This window comes from Biomphalaria glabrata, chromosome 18, assembly GCF_947242115.1.
Source record: "Biomphalaria glabrata chromosome 18, xgBioGlab47.1, whole genome shotgun sequence".
Classification (NCBI taxonomy): Eukaryota; Metazoa; Mollusca; class Gastropoda; family Planorbidae; genus Biomphalaria; species Biomphalaria glabrata.
This window is the reverse complement of record NC_074728.1, coordinates 1,006,330-1,029,131: the sequence shown is the minus strand read 5'-3', so window position 1 is coordinate 1,029,131 and position 22,802 is coordinate 1,006,330. Positions and strand designations below refer to the sequence as shown.

Here is a 22,802-nt window from a genome sequence, read left to right as displayed (position 1 = left end):
CCCGATGTATATGCACAGTAGTTTATTTGAAAGAAATAAAAAAAAAACTGAGCGGTAAAAGTAAAGTAGCAATTATACATAAAACACTGAACCATAATCTTCAAATACAAAAACAAAAACGAATAAAGTACTTGGAAAGACACAAAGTTAAAGGCACATTCCTCGTTCCGTATGCTAGGACAAATTTATACAAATGCTCCCTCATGCCTATTGCAATTAGAGCATGGAATGGGTTGCCTGAGCCAGCCAGGAAAACGAGTGACTTGGCAGAATTTAAGTCATTGGTTAACATACATAACTAAATGCATGACATATCTTCTTTTTTGAAGTAACGTCTGTATTATATAAGAAAAGGTACAAAAAAAAAACTGAGCGGTATTTGAAATCAAAAATGTCATGTTAAGATTCGAGCTTGCATGGTAATTGCTAGCCTATAGATGCCGGGAAGGCTTCCAAAATATTGAGCAACAAGTCCTAGTTAACGAGAACTAATCTGGATTGCGAAGCTGAAGGTGACAAGGACATCTACAAACGCTGTTACCCCACTATCGATAATGTTACAAAACGGATTAAAAATAAAATAACCATACAATTATGTAATTAAAGGGAAACTCCGAAGGTTTTTCAAATTTCAGTAATTGACATTAAATTCGGCTTTAAAAGTTGCAATTGTAAACATTTAACCATTTTTTTAAAATTTAAATGCTTAGAAAGATTTATATTTAATAAATCAGACAGTAAATTATAGACATCTAAAATAAACAACAAAAAAACGGGGTACTTTGAGATTTTATTGTTAGACATACGTCACCTCCCTTACAATACTGAAAGCGACTCTAGATCTAACCAATCGTATCGCTTGGCGAATTTCATGGCTGTGCAGTTATAAATATATAAGCGACTTCAGAACGAAACAGCTGCAATGGAAGTCACTCACAAAGGCCGCGGGATACACATCTGAGACCAAAAGAAAATCCGCTGCAGAGGACAGACGTAGACGGCGAAAAGAAAATCTTAATCGACCACCGGTGGACAATGGTTATATGCTTGCCCTGGATGAGAGAGAGACAGACCCCTTTACATTGTTTTTGTCGATCTGACTAAAGCTTTTGACATGGTCAGCAGAAGTGGCCTTTTCAAACTCCTGAGGAAAATAGGTTGCCCTCCCAAACTACTGAAGTTAATTGAGTGTTTTCACGAGGAAACTAAATGTACTGTCAAATTCAATGGAGCCCAAATCAGCACCTTTTGAGGTTTGCAGTGGTGTCAAGCAAGGATGTGAGCATTATATGCTTTTATTACTTTTATATAATACTAATAATGTACTACTACTACTCTCTCTCTAAATTTCTCCTGCAGTAGTCGTAGAGAAGATATCATGTCTATAGTGGACCTACCACTCCTGAATCCACACTGAGACTCTGGGTAGACTCTAGAAAAAGTAACTAGATGTGTGTCTGACTAAATCAAAACACATATTACGCATATCCTAAGTGAACATTAAAAAAAAAATGCATTTAAAAAGCGATCACGGTAACCTTCACCCAGATACCACCTTCTTCCCCCCCCCCTTTTTTTTTTTTCCTCAACTGGTCTATATCATATCCCATTGAGAAAGCTAAAAGCATGACATTGGGCTAAAATAAAATAATTGATAAAAATGTTTTTAATCGCATAGCTTTATTATTGTTAGTCTTATAGATCTATTACAAATTTAGACACATGACTGAAACTAATTTTGATACAAATATACTTAAAATCACCATTTTTTAAAAAGTATTTTAAAAAATTTTCTTCGGTCAGAGTTTTCTATCTTTCTAATATGAGTTTTCTTTCTTTCAGAACATGTAAGCTGAGAACGTTCCTCGTACTGAGTTTTTTTTTTCCTTTCTTATCTTATAAGCTAAGAAGAAGTTTCATTCTGATCCGAGTTTTCTTTCTTTCTGATTTTATACGCAGAGTGGTTTCTTTCTGTTCTGATTTATTCTCTTTTTCTTATCTTGTAGGCCGAAGTTCAGTCTTTCTTTCTAATCTTATAAGCTGAGATGTTTCTTTCTGATCTGAGTATTCGTTTTTCCTGATCTGAATTTTGTTAAACTTGGAAGCCGAGAGTTTTCTTTCCCCCGTAGCTCCTTCCAAGACTTTCATTGTGTTATAGTTGCGCCTACCAGATCATTTTTTCCCATGTTGATATCAACACTTGAAATATGAAAATCCTATACAGGAGACAAAACTTCTTGCTGAGAAATATTTTGAAACTAGTATAAGGGTACATATACCACTAACGAAGAATACAGTTTTAACTTTGCTCAGAAGCTGACGTTACTCGAGATCATCCAGATTTTCCAGATTGTCCATGGCGGTGGATGCAAAGCTAAAAACTACATATATAGGTCAGGTATATGGGAATGGCAGCTCTTGCGGTACGAAAACAAAAATTTTCCATGAGTCAAGATGGCGACTGTACTGCAAGAGCTTTACGTTTATTTTAATTAGAATAAAATAAAATATACAAATTTAGACATAGTTCTATATTCTAGTTCTAGTAAAAATATACCTTAATTCGAATAGTGCGAAAAGGTAATGCCAAGATAATAAATTCTGTTCTTAAAGTCTTTTTTTAGCATCGGTAATTCTAGTCCAAGTCACTCAAGACCAAGTCAGACTCAGACGCCTGAGACACTCTGACTCAGACAGTAGTGTAGTGTGTAGTCTGAGACTCAGTGAGACTGCACTCTCCATGATGATGATCATGATGATCCATCACTCTGAAGTCTTGAGTCTGACTAGAGTTAGAGTGTCTATAGTTGACTGCTGGCAGCAATTTTCATGTTTGGATTTCTATAGCACCTTAACGGCCTGTCAAAACTGGTCTGATGGTATCTCTGAATTCCTCATCACTCATCCTTTTGACAACTTTTGTCTATAAAAATAGATCTGATTTTTTTTTTAAAATGTATCACTACTACACTATCACTAGGCTTAGACTAAAATTAAATATGAGGCCAAAGAAGTGTAGGACTATAGGGTGGGTATCGCCCAGCTTACTTTTCCTCAATCGGATTTCTCCCCCTAGGCTAGTTAGTTAGCTCGATCGGGCTGATGGGCATCATGGAAGGCTCGAGCAGATATTCGAAGAAAATATGACTAAAACGTTTTAAACTTTAATTTTCACAATGAAGTCATTTTCTTTTTACTCCAACGCAAGAACACCATCCATTGCCACCTTTCCCACGCTCCACAACTTTAAATAGTCTCTTTGAGCTGATGATGAGGAATCAGACTTAAAAATAGCCATATAAGTATATAGTATAAGCCCATGACCCATTTCCTTCACTACCAGGAGATAAAAAAATAATTCCACACCTCTCGAGTTTTACCGCACCATGAACTTAGCTTTTACAAGGAAAAGGAAATAGTATGTGTCATAAGTGAAGAAAAAAGGTGCATGCACAGTAGCAATTTAGTAGTAATTTGGTAAACATTCAAATAAAAAAGTTTTAGCAATAAAAAGTGAACCAATCGAACCTCTATACAAATCGGGGCTGTTCGAGCTTCGCACTTTACTTTACTTTAGATTTAGATTAGTAACACTTACTTCACTTAGAAATCTAGATCTGGTAAAAACTTAGTTCACTGTGACTGACTTATTTAACTTTTTTATTTTTAATATTATTATAAATCATTAAACTACTTACAATTTATATATATATATATATTATATATATTAAGTGTCAAACTATCTAGTTATTTAAGTTAAACTCTTAGACTTAGGACTTAGACTTAAAAATCTAGATATCTAGTTTTACTAAAGTTTTAACCACTAGACTCGACAGTTAAATAGATCTAGAATATTCTAGATGTTATTATAATTGATAGGTTGTAGATATCTAAATGACACAAAAAACTAGAATTTTTAAAACTGGATAAAAAATAAGATTGGCTAGCCAGTGTTTGTATCAGCCAATCAGATTAGTTCTTACTATTTTTACACATATTAATAAACTGTAATTGTGGCTTCCTTCACTGTTTTTATAAGATATAATTTGTTTGTTATTGTTTTTTTGAAGTTAGCTAGTGACAAGGGAAAATTTTAACATGTCAGACGGTAATAGTGCTGAAAGCAAACTCGTTGACTGATTTTATTTACTCTGATACTCTAAAAAAAATCAAGACAGTATTGAGGAAAGCTTTGGATCTATGTTTACACTAGTACTAGATCTAGTATAGTGTTGACGATGCCCATTCATGGTAACATGGTTTAGTAGAGGAGCTGGATAGAGGACCCATTAGAGCCCCAAGGAATTAGCACTGTTTTATTTAAATAATGCTTTTTTTTACTATCAATTTAGTTCAGATGTTTGTCAGGGAGACTAATAAATATAATGCCAACTTTCTGTCCAACAAACAGCTCACAAGAAGATCCCCGGATCACAAATGGGTGGCTGTCACTGTGGTCAGAAAAAACAATTCTTCTTCTTTCTCATTTTATATGTTGGAGGGTTCAGATTAGTAATCCTATATCTGAGGTGAACTGCACAGTGGTTTCCAGATCAGGCAGTTCTCCATATATATAGTTTTTGTTTTATAGGAAGGTTTTGGGGCCAGAGTCTTGTTCAGGCCTCTTCATATAGTATGCAGCTTTGAAGGAAGAAAAACCAATGACTTGGCAGAATGTATTTTAAGTCATTGGTTATCATGCATGACTATATGCATGGCACATAGAGCATTATAATTATCTTCTTTTTTGAAGTAACATCTGTATTTTATAAGATAAGATTTGATTAATGATAAATACCTTTAAATTTAATGTATAATGCTCAGATTGTACATAGAAGATTAGAATTGTCAAAGAATGTTTTTTTATTCATGAAGACACCTTTGACAAATAATAAATAGATTTAAATTTGATGCCAGGTTTACCCAATGGTGTAGATTAATTTAGAATTTTTGTTTTAAGAGAATTACTTTGGAAGTCTTTCATACAATTTTGAAATCTTTTTTTTTTTTTATATATATATCTGTTGTTTTTTTCCTCCTCAGACTTTGTAGATTCTTAACAGTCTACAGAAAGTACTCGCCAAGTTCATCTTTTGTTTCTGATTGGACTTACTCCAAATTTGAAAATGGCGCTGTCACACAGGGATATAGAAGATTTGAAACCTTTGCTGAGTGACACAGTGAAACAACTTCTGGGTTTTAGTGAGCCAACTGTTGTGGCTGCAGCGTTAAACTGTGTCAGTACAGGATATGATATGAACAAAACTGTTGGTAAGAATTTCTTCTTAAACTTGCCATAAATAAAAATATAGTGCATCATATTCTCACATCTTACTTTATATGATGACTACGCTACTATACATTAGTGAAACATGGTCAACCGTTTCTTGGCAGGAGAAAAAAGCTGAATATCTTCCACTTCTGATCCTTAGTCACATTTTTCAAATTAGTAGAAAAGATAAAATAACCAATGAGGAAGTTCTGTAAAGAGCATGGTGCCAGGACATCCACACTATAATCAGTAATAGGCCGTTTTAGTCACATGAGAAGTTGCAAAGGGAAAAGATCATCTCTCGAAGTCTAAAAATGCCACACACACACATATATATATATTTATATTTATTTATATATATATGTGTGTGTGTGTGTGTGTATATATATTTTTTTCTCCATTTTTAATTCCTTTGACACAAATTGCTACACACTTGACAAAAAACTTGAGTATGCCATTTTTTTTTCTTGCGTCCAACATCAGTAAGGGGATTAATGATCCTTTTTCTTCCCACCATTCATGTCCCTCATCTTAGTAGCATTCTAAGAGGTCAACATCAAATCAGTCTTGTTCTAAGAAAGAAGTGATAAAAGTAGAGCTATAACACAGCCCTAGTTTATTAGTGTACAGTTATTGACTTTTTCTTACTAAGGCAAATCAAAGTAGTGCTATCATGATGTGCTTGAGCCATTTTTTTTTTAAACACTGAATTTAAAATATAATATATAAGTAGTGATGGGAACTAAACTAATTTTTTTTAGTTAAACTAAAACTAAGTTTGAACTAAAAAAAAGTAATTAAACTTTTAGTTAATCACGAATTGAAAAAATTAGTTAAACTAAACTAAGAAATTTTAGTTAAACTTTTACAAACTATTTTGATCTTTTTTAAGGACGAAACAGCCATACATGAAAAATATAAAGCACAACCAATCTCTTTAGCTAAATGTAATAAACATTTATTTGTGCACATGAAACAAGATTTAAATGTCTTTATGAGATAGATGTAGATCAATTAGAATACTATTATAGAAAGAAATTAGAAGTAATTGTCCAAGTTCTAATATAAGTTACCTTTAGAAGTAATGATAAAACTGCACTCTAACTAACTCGACCTAGATTCTAGAATATTCTGGATCTAGATCTAATATCTTCTGCAAACGAAATTATCAGAAACATAATCTGGATCTAGAATTAAATCTAGCTACTAGACCTAGATCAAATAATTAATATTTTAATCAAAAAATAATCTAAGAAATACTAGTTAGGCCTACTACTACTACTACTACTATATTAGTAGCATATTAGTTGAAACATTGTTATTTTCATAAACTTCAGCTATTTTTTAACGTTATATATTTCATATTCCGGTTATTGTGTTGGATACATGATGTATTATTATGTTATTAAAAGTTCTATCATTTTTTAAGAAATTCACAAAATGTTACATTAAAGTTTCAAAAATGCGTTGACGAAACAGATCTAGATCTATTTTATTACTTAGAAACCAAATTTAACAATGAAAGGGCGGGGTAAGACACATTTGACCTGTGTAACTGTAAGAGTAGATCTCGATTTATCCTTGACTATCAGATGTGTTATTTGTTCGCTAAACAACTGAAGCCTATTACGCACAAGGAAAACACATGGCAGTCTTTTTATCTTTTATAACAACTAGTCGACATATCGACTACACACTAGCCCTAGAGCTATCTGACCAATACACACTGGTCTGCTGTCCAACTTTTAGTGTTCTACTCAAGTTCAAGTTTGTTTACTTTTGGGCAGAGAGGAAAGGGGGGGGGGGGGATGAAAGTGTTACTTTTTTTTTCTAGGACTGGTTACCCGAACGCTAAGAACTGTAAGTGTAGTCATTCATTGTAGATCAAGAAATCTTGATCTCAGTATGGCAGATTATAGGCCAACGCTTCGGTACCTTCTATCAAAGGTTTAACTATTTGTTTTAGTTGAAACTATTAAAAAATGTATCTCTAGATTCTCCTGTTATTAACAAATTATAGTTTAGCGCTAATGAGTAAATTGAAACCACTAAATATTGACTTAAAACGCTTCAGATTCCCACTACAAACTAACTAAAACTAAGCACGGTGCGCGTTGTATACACACAACCACGTGACTAGGGAGGAATACGAATAGTAGAATCTCTAACTAATAGTTCTAGTCTAGTCTAATAAAGTAAAGTAATATAGATTTCAATTAATAGATCTATATTATTGACTTATAATTTTAAATTTACATCTAGATCTAAGACTAGGCTAAGAGTTAGACTACTTAAGACTAAGAGACTAAAATAATTAAATATAGACTATTATGCCTATAGATCTAATAGTAGTAATAGACTAATTCTAATACTAATAGACTAGACGTCACTAGACTCTAGATCTATCTACTAGTAAAAAGTTTTAAAATAAAATAGAGTCGACATTTCTTTTAGATCTATAGTAAAGCAAAATTCTTTGTCTGCAGCTATACAGGAACACACTGGTGTTTAAAAAAAAAGCAACAAAATGTAGATCAATAGAAGCAAGGAATTATCAGGGTTTATCAAGCAGCGAAACTTGCTAGAAATATAATGAACACGTTTATTTTTCTCGCCTTTCAAATACATTGGGGAATAGCGACCATTATAGGGTAAAGGTCAAAAGGCTTTCTAGTGAGCTGTGCACCCTCTAGTTATTTCTCCTCTATATTATTTATTACATATATTCTCCAAATTAGATAGATCTAAATATTTATTGGTATGTCTGTTAAAAAAGTTTGTAAAATTTGTAATTAAACTTTTTAGTTTGTAACTAAAAAAAATTAATTAAACTAGGATTTTAACTAAACTTTTTTTTTTAAATTAAACTTTGGCCTTAACTAATTTTTTTTAGTTAAACTAAAAGTTAGCAACTTTTTAGTTAACTTTTGCCCATCACTATATATAAGTTTCATCGCCCTCATGTTTCATCAATTTACATGAACGCAGACAAAAAAAAACACTAAATTACAAGGAAGCCAAGATTCAGCGATGATTGCTTTCTTTTGTTCTCTCTCTTTCTCTTAACACAAGGTTTAAAAAGTTGGAAGTTTATTTACTTGTATCGGATTCTCACAACCTTTTATTTTTGATGTTCGTTTTTTAGAACAACTTTCTAGAATATTGGACCGGTCCCAAGCCAGCACATTGGCTGAGCGAGTCCACCATCTCTATGAAGACTTCAGAAACAGCCTCAGGAATGTGAAGAAAAGACGAAGAGTACGTTATTACTTATCTATCAATATTCTTACTACATCTTATTTATTACTCATTCTTCGGTCTTTATTGCTTAAAGGGTTTTCCACTGCTGTCTTCAGTTTGAGATTGGAAAATAATTTTTTTTGTGCTGTTAGATCTAATTAGTTTGTTTTTTTCTTACGGGTCTGTATTATCAATCAGGTCTATATTAATTTGTTAAATTGCTCCATTCTGGACCTGGAGTCATGATTGATTAGGGAAATTTAAATATTTTACTAAATTTTTATCTCAACAATGACAGAATGATGTTGTAGATGAAAAAATGTTCAATTGACTGAACTAGTCTATTTAATGTCTCCCTGATAGAATGTTGTTGTAGATGCAAAAATGTTGTAGTGACTGAACTATTCTGTTCAATGTCTCCGTGATAGGATGTAGATGAAAAAATGTTGTTTTGACTGAACTATTCTGTTCAATGTCTCCCTGATAGGATGATGTTGTAGATGAAAAAATGTTGTTTTGACTGAACTAGTCTATTCAATGTCTCCCTGATAGGATGTTGTTGTAGATGAAAAAATGTTGTATTGACTGAACTATTCTATTCAATGTCTCCCTGATAGGATGTTGTTGTAAATGAAAAAATGTTGTTTTGACTGAACTAGTCTATTCAATGTCTCCCTGATAGGATGTTGTTGTAGATGAAAAAAATGTTGTTTTGACTGAACTAGTCTATTCAATGTCTCCCTGATAGGATGTTGTTGTAGATGAAAAAATGTTGTTTTGACTGAACTTTTCTATTCAATGTCTCCCTGATAGGATGATGTTGTAGATGAAAACATGAAAAAGAAAAAGTACATTGATGACCAGTTGGAAATGGCAGAACTTGCCTCATTACAGCAGTCTATGCAAAAACCTAAAAATACCTTGCCCAACCTAAATCCTCCAGGAGCTATGCTGACCCAGGACAAGGTAAGTTTGTTTACTATACAGCTAGTTATATTAGTAAAATAAAAGTAAGACCTTAAGAGTCCATCCAACTCTAATAGGTTTTGACATTAATTAGACGAAAGAATAGGCTATTGATTGTTGTTTGGGTCACATGACACCCCCATTGCACATGGGCCACAGAAACAGATGAGCTTTACATCACCTGTCTTGTCTGCATTAGCTCAAGTTTTTGGCTTTTTTTATGGCCTGTACCCTCTTCCTCAAAGCATGGCTCATCACTACTGAAATACTGAAAAGTTTTTAACAATGAATGTGAGATAAAAAGAAAATATTTAAAAAAAAAAAAAAGGGGGGGGGGTAATTTTAGGATCTAATAAGAAAAATCTATAAGAATTCTTCCCTAGTGCCATTAGAGCATGGAATGGGTTGCCTGAGCTAGCAAGGAAAACCAGTGACTTGGCAGAATTTAAGTCATTGCATGACTAAATGCATGACGCGTAGGACATAATCATCTTTTTTTTTGAAGTAACGTCTGTATTATATAAGAAGATAATGAAGGAAATAAGTGTGTTCAAATAAATTCTTTTTGATATATTTTCAGATAGTTGTAAAAAAAAATTCTTATTGTCAGTCCTGTATTGTTTTCAGATCAAAGAAATGATGGCCAATGCACAAAAGATGATCCTGGAAAGAAAAGCACAACTTCAGGTGACCATGCCAGTCATGCCGGTGAGTCTTTAACACAGCATTACAAATTTGATGACAGTTGCTATTAAAAATAATAAAAGAAGCAGATAAATCATTAGTCAAAATATAAGATGATTCAAGATAAACATCCACATATTTGTCTTACTTTCTAGAAACCAGTCAGTGTACCGGTTGACCCAGGGAAGAGGGCAGCTGAACTTCATGCGCAGATCCAGGCCCGGCTAAGTGGTATGGCTGGAGTGCTTTCCAGTGCAATGATACCTGGACAACAAAATGCAGCCCCAACACAGCCTCCAGTCATGCCTCCACTGGCAGGGTTTGTAAATTTACTTTTTTTATAAAGTTTGGCTTAGAAAGAATACATTTGAAATGCCAAGCCCTTTTATAATTGTCTTTGATCCTATCTATGATGTATTAATATTAAACATTGGAATGTTGCATTGCAGGCCAAGTCCCCTTATCTTGAATGAAGAAGGCAAAACTATTGATGCCAAAACTGGAGAGGCCATTCAACTTGCACTGTACACACCAACCCTCAAGGTAATGGACTGCAGCTATCTATACAGTTTTTTTAAATATTCAAGACTAAAATAATCCAATTATTTCATATTCTAAACATTTTTTTTTTTTGGTTTCAAATTTTTCATAGATGTGTTAAATTTGATGATACCAAAATACATCTCAACTAGAACTATCATAAAATAATATATTTCTAATTTTGCTCTAAAATCAGGAGTCATAAAAAGAATGGCAGGATTATATTGTAACAGTACTGGAATTGTTGTCTTTTTTTTTTCTTCATATTTCAGTAAAGAAAAATTTTACATTTTCTCTTCTGAGCTGCCTTGCCTTATATTGTATTGACATTTGATTCTCTTGTAATAATTAGTGGCAGTGTTATGTGTGTGTCTCTGTGTGTTTCTTTAGTTTTCAAATTGAACCAAACTGTTAAAATGTCTCTTGTTTGTAGGCAAACATTCGAGCTAAGAGAAGGGAACAATTTAAAGGCCTTATCGACAAACCTCCGGAAGAAATTAGTGAAAGCAAGTTTTATGATAGCAGATTGTCGTAAGTCTTCTGTAGTGTTACTCAAATGTTTTTGTTTCTTCTTTCATGCCTGCCATAGTCTGCCCAATTTATCTAGATATAAAAATTTGCAGTTTACACCTATTTGTATACAAACATTGTGAATGTAAAAATTTCAAGAATTTATATTTTCAATTGCAAAACAGAAAAATAAAATACTATTGGGTTATAATAAATCTAAATAGCACAAGTGCTTTTAATATAGTAAATGTCTATCTTCATCAATGGTCCCATAAATTTCAAAAACTGATTTGGATAAACCTCCTCATTGTGTTGTATTGATGTTTTTTTTTTTATATGTGTTTACATATTTTTAATCTGCATGTTTAAAATGGTGTGGAATCATTTTAAATATTTTTTTATCTGGCTTAAAAAAAGTAGCAAATTTTTTTTTTTTTTTTTTGTGGAGTTGATTTCAACTATCAAATTTTAAAAATCTTCCATTGACACATTTTGATAAGATCATATTTTTAAAAATTGTAATGTGAAATGACCGTCCAAGTTGAAGAGATTCAATTTTATATTCTGTTTTATTCAAAACTTTGAATAGGCTTTCTTCTCTGTTCTATACTGTACTTAAAAACTTATTCGAAGAGAGTTAAGTGCTGTAAAAGTACCTAAACATAAACACCTTTTTTTTTTATTTATATCATATTCTCCTCATTGACTCTTAATTCATAGAGGATTTGTTACAGGCTTTTTGTTGTACATTGTTTTGGATGTTGTTTTAGAACTAAAGATTATTAGAACTTAGTTAAAAACTTCTGCTGAAAAAAGGGGGGGGGGGTGACAATGGGCAGGTGTGAACCTACTACCATCAAGATGATAATCCAGAGTGTGTGCCACATGACCTGGCAGCCATCAAGTTATAAAACAGAGCTACTACTATGTATAACACATTTACCTTCTTAGATGAGCAAAAGAACATTTTTGACTAAACATGGAAATGAGAAGAAAATTCTGCCATGATTATTGGTTTTGTTTTGTGTTCACCATAATTTTTCTGCTCCCCTTTGGTGATAAGATGACCAGTTTGTAATCCTTGTAATTGCATGCACATTCATTTCAATAGTATTACATGATGTGAGATTGATGAAGGTTTTTTTTTTATCAACATTTATGCTATCATTTATGATATGGTCCATTGCTCTGAAATAATAGACTTTGAATCATAATCTCAAACTTTTTGTTTTTCAGTTTAAAGGGTGTTCAGAGAGCCAAGAGAGGTTTTAAATTTCATGAGAAAGGAAAATTTGAACAGCAAGCTTCTAGATTAAGAGCTAAGGTAAGACTTGACTGTCAGAAACTGTTTTATACAAGAATGACATTCATCATCATTATCAATCTCCATTGAAGTTCATTTAAACTCCAATCCTCTTGCAAAAAGCCCTGGTCAGAAACCCTGCTGTTGTGAGTTAGGCACATATGTCATGTCAAGCTAGAATTCAGCAAGTCTGGGTCAGTCAAAAGAATATGAGACATGGTTTCCTCTTCCTCTCCGCATCAGGGGTACCATGAGTCAAAGTTTGGCCTGGGCGGTGTGAATATGACCAACATGACAGTGGCACTTTGCTAAAATAGCTTTTTTACCTGCTGTCCTTTGTTTGAATGTATGGTGATCAATTAGTAGCTTGTTGATTGTACACAGTTGCAATGTTACAGCAATGTTGTTGTTGTTTTTTTCATCAGGCACAACTAGAGAGATTGCAGTCAGAGATTGCCCAGGCAGCTAAAAAGACAGGCATTGCCTCTGCAGCGAAGATAGCCACCATTGCTCCCAAGAAAGAAATAGTAAATCTATTAACTATAATTATTTAGTATTTTTGTTTTGTAGTATTGATTATCTTGAGACAAACTTGAAGAGTGTAAAGCGCAACAAGGGGCTGGACAGCAACACCTTATGAAGAATCTCAGTGAAGGGTTGTACTTGTATTATTTAATTTTTAAAATTAACATTTATTCATTTTCAAGCTCTTTGAAGTTACAGTAAAGGCTCTGAGAGCTTTGTCTATAATGACTTTTATCTTTTTAAAGCACTTGTAAAGTGATTTCTATCAGTGGTATATTAAACGTGTGAGCACTCTTAGCACAGATTGAAATGCATTTAAAATTATGAGTTTCCTTTTTTAATATCAATGGTTGAAAATACTATTTGCAAGATATATAGGCAGAGTCTGAGTAAGCTTTGGCTGCTTTTTAAAAATTTCAACTCATTTTTTGTGCTATTCAGAAATCAAGTTGTACTTCAATTTAAAAAAAACAGTAAAGTAAAGACCTTGGGCTGATGATGTAAAAAGCCAGTTAACTCAACTAATGTCAGGTACCCATTAGACTTGGGTGGAGTCAGTGGTATGCTAAATATCCTTAGCCTTTACTGGTAATCAAACCTGAGAGACCCCCCCCCCCCAGTTCAGAAGCCAACTGATTTATCACTCAGCCACCTTGCCCCCCATTTATATTATTATTATTAACTAAAATGTAACCCTCCACTTTTTTAAAACTGTGAAATAACATGATAGTGTATTCTTTAACACCAGCTCTAATAAGAAATAGTCCACATCACATGCTAAAACAAGTAACATTTTTAAAAAAATACTTAACAGTATATTTTGTATTATATTGAGCCCAAAAATTTGTTACATGTGCTGATTTAATTGAATCATTCCTTATCTGAAGTCTTGATTTTTTTGTTTCTTTACATTGAGAAGGGATTGATGGAGAATTAAGACACAGCCTTTATATATTTAAAATATTAAAGAGTATATTTTTGACTTATTAAATTTCCCCACTTTGCAAGTACTGTGACTCTCGCCTCACCATGGAACATATCCTCGTTGATTGCCCCAGATACCAGGATGTCAGGACGAAATATTTTAGAGCCACTAATCTAAAAACACTATTTAATAATGTCGACCCTGGGAAGGTACTGGGCTTTATTCGGGAAGTGGGGCTATCTACGAAGATCTGATTTCTGAATTTGTGAACATGCACTATTTACATTAGATTTTTACCAAATATTTAAATTTTTACTACCTTTACTATTCTAACTGTGAATAGACCTTGATTTTAATTATATGACTGTATAGAATCTGGCCCTTGTTGTTTAGAGAGAGAGTAGTCCTTAAGGGACTGCAGGCACGACATGGCCTAAATTGTGCCGATGTGCCTCAAATCAACAATCAACCACTTATTAAATTTTAAAAGATTTTGTTTGTGTTTCATTCAACAGAAAGAAGGTGAGGTCCCTGACATTGAATGGTGGGATACATACATTATCAAGAGCAATACGTGAGTAGTACTTTAACAGAGTTGTAAAATTGTTTTTAGTATATTAAGTAACAAGTGTGTACTCTAGTTAGTTTATTTGTTTGTAGTGTAATCCACATACAATTTTGAAATCTTTCTCAAGCTTGACAAGACAAAATCTTTTATGTATTAGTGTAGACAGTTTAATATTTATGGAACAGATTGTCGTGTTTGATGTTAACTTTGTCTACGTTTGTTCCAGGTATGATGTTGTGCCAGATACAGGTGACATTGACAGGCTGGCATATCATGGCATTACAAATCTGGTAGAACACCCGACACAAATAGCGCCACCTGGTGAGACACTAAAAACATTTGTCTATTTTTGTTTGAAATTGTAATTGTACGCTAGACTTAGTCCTCTAATCACTTACTTATATTTGTACCTTATAACTTCTCTGTAACTATATCTTGGGTGCAGATATTTCAGTTTTAGTTTTACTGATTCTGGAAGATAGTTGCAAGCATTTAAAGGTTGAATTTTTAGTTGGCCTTGATCTTTGTGTAGTTAAAAATGTTATGGATTAAAAATGTTAATATTGTTTTGTAGTTCTTGGGTTTTAACAGTCTTTTGCAAAGGGAAACCTTTATCTTGGTTTTAATGGACTACTTATTCTAGGATTTTATACGAGTCCTCTGAGGCATTTTACATCTCATTTACATTACATTTTCTCATGTGACTAAAGAGGCCAATCCTAGATATACATCCATGCCACAGGTTAGGTATTTGTGATCACCAGACACTCCTGTGAATTTAGCCTTCTTCCTACTCCTGGTGTGTACACCATCTGCGATTTTTTTTTATGCTTGCTCTCCATGTGGATCTATCCAGTGCTTCTTTCTCCCAACTGTTGCTGTCGATTATGAAGAGTTTCAGAATCCTTGTCCAAGTCCAGCATAAACAATAATGGATTGGAGCTGATTGTTGTTTTTTTTTCTTAACTCCGCTTGCTGAAGTTGTTTCTTGAACTATACACATAGCAGTAATCCACAGCTGATATTTATACATTGTTTTTTTTTTTAAATTTCAAGTTGAGGTTAAGGAAGACATCTCTATACCTGTGTATTTGACCAAAGCTGAAAGAAAGAAATTACGCAGACAAAACCGAAGAGAGGCAGAGAAGGAAATTCAAGAGAAAATTCGTCTTGGTCTTGCTCCACCCTTAGAACCTAAAGGTAAGGGTCACTTAAATTGAAATTCTTAAGTTAATGGTTAAGGCTCATAATAAAGCTGATAAAAGTAGCATAATGAATTGCTTTTTACTATTTCTAAATGTTCCACTTTTTATATTCCTCCAGTACGAATGGCCAATCTGATGAGAGTTTTAGGTACAGAGGCTGTCCAAGACCCCACTAAAGTAGAAGCACATGTCAGGGCCCAGATGGCAAAGAGACAGCGTCAGCACGAAGAGGCCAATGCAGCCAGAAAGTTGACAGTTGAGCAGAGAAGGGATAAAAAGATTGCTAAAATAAAAGAGGACACATCTCAGGGAGTCCAGGTGGCAGTTTACAGGTCAGTGTAACTATTGGAGAAAGTTTAATCTGTTAGCCCCTTGACCAAGTTATGTGCTCTTACTGTGTTAACAGATGTGAAGCTAAGTTGTGAAATAATTAATGATGCGTGCATAGTACATAAATAAAGGCACTACCACGGACCAAATTTTTTATTAGAGAAAATGGTGAATAAATATAACTTGCGTGTTTGTTGGCTCTGTTTGGATTGGTGGTGTAGGTGTGTATTTCCAGGTGGGACTGGGTGGGTCATGTGGCAGAAGTGTGTACTAATCAAAAAATTTTATTTTTTGTAGGGGTATGGGGGGTAGAGGGAGATTTAATGGCCTGGTGATTTGTTCGCTTGGCACTGCATTTGCCTCTAGGTAGCATATGCGAATCATAGGGTCCATGGTTCATGTCCTGGTCAAGACTGTCCCTTATTTTTCTACATTCAATTCCCCATTTTCTCATTAAAAATATGGTACCTAGTGCTGCCTTTATTTATGTAATAATGCATCATTTCTTTTATGTGGCTAGCTCTATATATAGTTTGTCTTGTTTCTACAGTTTCATGCCAAAGCCTACTCAATTAAATATGTATATATATATATCAAAACAATTAAGTTTTCCTATTTAAAATGTGCTGAATACATTATCTATTTCACAACTCTTGCAGAGTGCGAGATCTGAGTGACCCTGCCATCAAGTTCAAGGTTGAGACCAACGCCAAGCAGCTGTATATGACTGGTATCACCATCATTTATAAAGATTGCAATGTTGTGGTTGTGGAAGGAGGTACACAATTTTTATTTTGTTCAAATTGATTTATGTTTTTCTATTCCTCTGACCTCCCAGTTGGAAAATGTTCATTTAGTCCCAGCATCTTGGAAATATTCAAAATTATATTCTCTTTGTAAAGAAAAACCTGTTATTAATGAATACATTTTATCCTTAAAAAAAGAAATTCTCTTTCACGTACTTTACAGTATTTCTTTTTAATAAGCTTTATTTTTAACAAATATAAAAAATAAATTTTAGCACTCAAATACACTTAGATAAACACTCAATCGTTTACTTTTTTTTTAATGAAAACTAATTTAAATATATATGTGTTGTTACTATGCTAAATTTGTATGGGTTCAAAAACACCCAATATAGGACTAGGAACTACTCTCTGAGTAATTCTCTCCACTTTTTACGTCTGCATATTATTTTATCAGGTCCTAAACAACAGAGAAAATTCAAGCGACTCATGCTGAATAGAATCAAATGGTCTGAATCACACAGACGAGTCAAAGACAATGGTAATGTGTTGTTCACATTTCAAGAGCTAGTATTTGTGTTTGTTTCCTTTTTAAGTGCCTACATAGTAAACAAAAGTGAGAGAATTGTCACATTGCAACAAGGGTGCCACTTTTCCGGGATAACCTGGAAATCTGGCTTTCGAGGGGTCCAATTTTTCCCCCCTCCGAGTTTGTCCTCTACGATTTTGTTAAAATCCAAGTTTTTAGTCGATTTCAGATTTGGTCAAAATTTCACCGCATTTCCCCCGTTAATCTTAGTTTGCTAGTTCCAATCACGCGAGCTGTCATTTTTAAACAAAATTGACTCGTTTCCTATCTCACAATTCTTGAGACTTTCACTTGGCATACATTTTTTAGAATGTAAACATTCTAAACAATAGCGCATCGATTTACAATTTTAGCTGTAGAGTCTAGATCTAAAATGTAGAAATAGAGCTAATCTTAAACTTTCTTTCCATGCTTTATATATTTATAGATTCTAATAATTCTATATATAGAGTCTAGATCTAGAAATCTAGATTATATATTGATCTGGAGTGTTCTAGATTTGGGATGGATTAGTTCTAGATCTAAAATAGACAGCCGATTTACATCGTATTAGTAGAGATGGCAGAACTCTAGATCAGAACAGTATAGAATCAATAATTAAAGAATTAATTAACTTAATAAGTTTGTGTTCGCCTGGAGACCTTAGATTGATTGGTCTATTACTCTATACAAAGTATGTACAAGCAGTCCAGCAAATTCTAGATCTACATTTAAATATTAGAAATTAAATCTGGGGCTAGGGCTAGAAAAACAATGTCCATGTTGGAGTAGATCTCAATTTTATCTTGTTGCAATAGATGTCCTGGCCCATGCGTGTACATTGATAACAATGTGATTAAAGCAGGGGGCTACAAAGGAATAATGAGGGAATAAAGTGTTAAAGGTTAAGAGAGAAACATCATTTAAAATAACTTTTTTTTTTTTGGGAGGGGGGTGCAAACATTGTTAATATAAAATTGTACTAAATCAAGCTCTTAGACCCACTCTTGTATTACAATAAATACACAAAAACTCTATTCATTATAATGATAAGCCTACTAATTACATGTTTACATTATGTGGGCATATAAATCTGTTTTATTTTTGTGAAGTGATGCCATTTTTAAAAAGCAAACGTTACAAATTTCGCCCCATTTTTTCTTTCATTGTTTTAATGTATGGGGATTTTTTTAATTTTGTGCAAAGCGTTCTTGGATTTATATATACAAATTAAACTAAGCAAGTTTTATTGTTTACTCATTTGTTGCAAAAATTTTAATTAAAAACATTTCAGCTGGCACGTTTCCAGCTTTGTGAAGGTGGTGTATTTCGGTTTCGGGGTTTATAAAAATGATAAAAAATGAAGAAGTTTCAGGGTTTACTGGAAAAATAAGTGGCACCCCTGCATGGCAAGCACCAAAGGTATTTTCTAGGTGTTATTGCTAATCATATGAGGCGTCTAACAGAAACAAATGAACTTTACAAAATTTACCACTTATAATAGTCAGCCCATAGCAGAGTACAAGGTCTGTTTGTCAAACAATAGTAGAAATATAGATATAAATTCTGCTGCTGTTTATTGATAACTCCCTACCAAATGTCTTTTTTTTTTTTATGCCTACCAGATGACAAAGATGATGATGTCAGCTCTGTGAATAAAACCAATAAGTGTGTTCTTGTCTGGGAGGTAATACATGTTTTTTTTTTAATTTATTAAAATAAATTTCTATGGATGCAACTAGTTCTTTTTTATTATGTTTTCAAGCAGTCATTACAGAGAATTAGTTCATTTTTTTTAGCCTAACACATTAGCTTTGACATGCTCTTTAATCAAATATTAAATCATTTATCATATTTTTGTACTGGTATGGTCACAATAAGTGAGTGACTTTTAATAGTTACTGGCTATTGATTAAATGCTGCACTTTTTAAAAAAAAATGAGGAAGTTTATTAAGTTCCTGAAGTATTACGCTTTTATTTAGTTTTCTAAATTACTGTACATACTGGATGTGCTTATGAGTTGTAGTATTTTATATAAATATCCTCTGTATTGTATAAATTAAAAACAGTGTTTTAGAGCATTGCCAGCCCCAAGTGTTACACATCCTTTTCACGCTGTTACAATTAACTTCATTTTGTTTGAACTGTTTCAGGGGATGGTGAAGACCAGATCTTTTGATGAAATGAAGTTTAAGACTTGTCCGACAGAATCCTTTGCACGAGAGCAGCTCAAGAAACTTGGCGTTGAGCACTACTGGGATCTAGCTTACTCCAGCACAGTCTTAGAGTTGGCAGGGGATGACATATGAAGAGACTCAAATCTCAGTGCATTCTCTTTAAAGTAAAATTTAGCTTAAAAAAGGCAAACTGTCGACAACTTTGAATTGTTTAGCAAGCTTGAGGAAGAGAACAAACCAAATGTAAATACAGTGGAGCAATTGGTTTTAGCTTAACATTGATAGATAGTGTTCATGCAAGTAGCGTTGCAGAGTTGACATCTCAAGAGAGGGGAGGTGGACTATTTTGTTTCTGTTATGAAAAGGGTTTGAAAGTCTGTGAATTAATTGTTTTTCGTGTGTTAATTCTCTGAACCGGGAGGATCAAATAAGTTCATGCTTAGTGTCCAGCCAAACTTTGTATTTCAATTAGTTCAATAGTTTGTAAGTCTTTGTGCAAATATTTTTCAGGAAAGAAATAGTTGCAATGCTTTCTTACGGCTTGTTTTGTTATGTTGAACTGTTTTGTCAACGGTGCATGGGGGTGTCCAGCAATTTAAATGTTGGATATTCCACACTGTCCTACAATCCATTGTGCAAAATAGCATAAGTTACTTTTATTTGTCTGACTAGCTTTTATCCAATGGATACCCCCTTTATTTGTTCCCTGATATACTGTAAATTGTAAGTAGTCCCAAAGCCTATTCTTTTATAATCTCATCATGGCTCATGCCCTACCAAATAGTAAAGCATAAAAGGTTGGCTTAATTAAAGTCTATTTTAGAATACTTCCCCACACCTACTTTTGTTCGTCTTGTGGTTTCGCTGATCAATTGTCTGACTTTGACATGAAAACAAAATATGTCAAAGCAATGTAAAACTTGTTCTGAAAACTTTTTTTTAAAATTGCTTTTATGTAACATAACTTTCATGCTTCTAGCATGCTCAGTGCGCTAGGGTCCAATCTATTTTGTTGATGGTGGGGTGGGGAGGTACCTGGGAGAAGGTTTCCATGCTGTCTTTAGTGGCTCAGCAAACACAACTCTGCTTTCCTCCTTGAAAGGTAGCCAAGCCCCCTTGAAAGGTAGCCAAGCCCCTTTGAAAGGTAGCCCAGCAATTTAAGCCTCCCAGTCACACATCCTTGTTCCTATTCACTTTCTTTTCAATATTCACATCTTTGCTTAGGGAGAAACACTGCTTTCTGTTAGCTGTGTGTTTCTGCCTGGGCTGTATAACTTTTGGTGAGCAAGCCAAAGGTAGTGCTTGTCTTGAGCCAAGTAAAACATCACTTAGATTCGATACTTAGATACTACAAAGGCCTGACTGATACTGACCATGGACCATTTTCAAATGCCATCACAATGAAGGAGAATATCTTCTGTGTATTTATGTTCTCTGTGAGACTGTCAAATGAATATAGTGGATAGAATGACTGACACTGAATGAGATTGGAAGTGTGACTGACTGGATTGTGTGGATAGAATGACTGACACTGAATGAGATTGGAATTGTGACTGAGTCTGGATTGCGTGGATAGAATGAATGAACAGACAATTAGAATTGAATGGAAAGTGTGGTCTGAACATTGAATTTTATCTCTTTTTATGTTTTGAATCATTGAGTCAGCTCATGGTAATGAATGCAAATGTACTAATTAACATGTTAAGTTTTTGTATGTTCAATTGTTTTTCTTTGTCTGTATGAAGAATTGAAATTGTTGCTTACTTCATTGATGATTGACAGTGCCACATTATATTATATGGCATATTCACATAGAGGAACTTACTGTTCTAGCTTGACTTGTTCACCCAATGTTTGTTTTTTTATTGTTTGATTGAATACTGTCGAATAAATTGTTTTTGAAACAAAGCATTTTCTGTTTTGATCTTATAATGTTCAAATTTAAGTTTTGGTTGCATAATGGTTAATCCGTTTGACTCCCAGTGGAGCATAGGGCTGCGACAGCACTTCACCATCGGACTCTGTGTAACTTCTCTCGGGTTGGGCCCATGTCTATCGTGTCATCTTTGCTTTTTGGACTACCGATTTTCTCTCCATGTCTTCTTTGGTCTTCCAGCCATTCTTTTCTCCTGCGGATTCCAGTCTAGAACCTGTCTTGCCATTGTGTGCGCCATGATTGGCCTAGAATCAATGAAAGCTTGTTACTAGCAGGCAGCACTTTAAAATCAATCCCAGAGGACTTCAGCAAACAAACTAATTGTGCCAACAATAGTTATATCAATGCTCGATCTAGCGTTGATTTGGATAGTCTGAGAAAAATATACATTTATAAACCATTTCATAGTTTTTACTTACCTGTTGGTACAGTCAAGACAATAGTTATATCAATGCTCGATCTAGCGTTGATTTGGATAGTCTGAGAAAAATATACATTTATAAACCATTTCATAGTTTTTACTTACCTGTTGGTACAGTCAAGACAATAGTTATATCAATGCTCGATCTAGCGTTGATTTGGATAGTCTGAGAAAAATATACATTTATAAACCATTTCATAGTTTTTACTTACCTGTTGGTACAGTCAAGACATTTTTTTTTTATGATGGATTATTTGAACTAACAGTTAAAAAACAAAACTAGACAAAACTAAGTAAATGAGATAAGGATAACGTGTTGTGAGTAAAGATTGTTCACCGACCCAAAAGGCAGAATATGAGTACGGTGGCTTGATGCAGAGGCAGATCTACAACAGCTAAAAATTGGGGCATGGAGACGTAAAGCGCAGGATAGATCAGAATGGAAAGATGTGCTAGAACAGGCCACCCTCCATGGGCTGTAGTGTTACTGGGATGGTTGATGGATAGATGTAAGATCAGTAATCAACCAAAAAAAAATCCAATATAGTCATACTAGAAAGTGGACTTGTTGGCCTTGTGGTATGCCTAATAGTCCCACTAGCTGGAAACTAATTTATAATGATAATGCTTTGTTTCCGAGTCCAAAGAATTGAGAATGATTGGAGTATTTCATGTGCATATTGTAGCATACCTAATGCAGACATTTTAAAACATTTTACAAACAGACAAAGCCGTTGTTTGTCGGAGTCTGTTTTTCTCTCGTGTCGTCTTCAGTACGAGTGGGTAATATTATTTGGAGTGGTTTTAGTGTTTGAGCAAAGACCAAATCTAAGTTGAACTTAAAGAGCTCTTCAATTCCAGTGAAGAAAATCTACGGTTGCAGTC

The 22,802-nt window shown here is 33.8% G+C and overlaps 1 protein-coding gene across 1 annotated transcript; it reads left to right on the top strand.

Annotated features, from left to right (window-relative positions):
• The first annotated feature begins 2,449 nt into the window (after positions 1–2,449).
• LOC106060522 (U4/U6 small nuclear ribonucleoprotein Prp3-like) lies at positions 2,450–21,468 on the top strand. The gene is made up of 18 exons (XM_056017229.1): positions 2,450–2,580; positions 5,044–5,271; positions 8,418–8,530; positions 9,326–9,478; positions 10,106–10,186; positions 10,318–10,481; positions 10,612–10,705; positions 11,136–11,233; positions 12,449–12,536; positions 12,941–13,042; positions 14,481–14,539; positions 14,760–14,854; positions 15,590–15,733; positions 15,857–16,070; positions 16,728–16,846; positions 17,272–17,355; positions 19,008–19,069; positions 19,537–21,468. Exons 2-18 carry the CDS (start codon positions 5,127–5,129, stop codon positions 19,690–19,692), a joined length of 1,971 nt encoding a protein of 656 aa, XP_055873204.1. The 5' UTR covers positions 2,450–2,580; positions 5,044–5,126; the 3' UTR covers positions 19,693–21,468.
• The last annotated feature ends 1,334 nt before the right edge of the window (positions 21,469–22,802 follow it).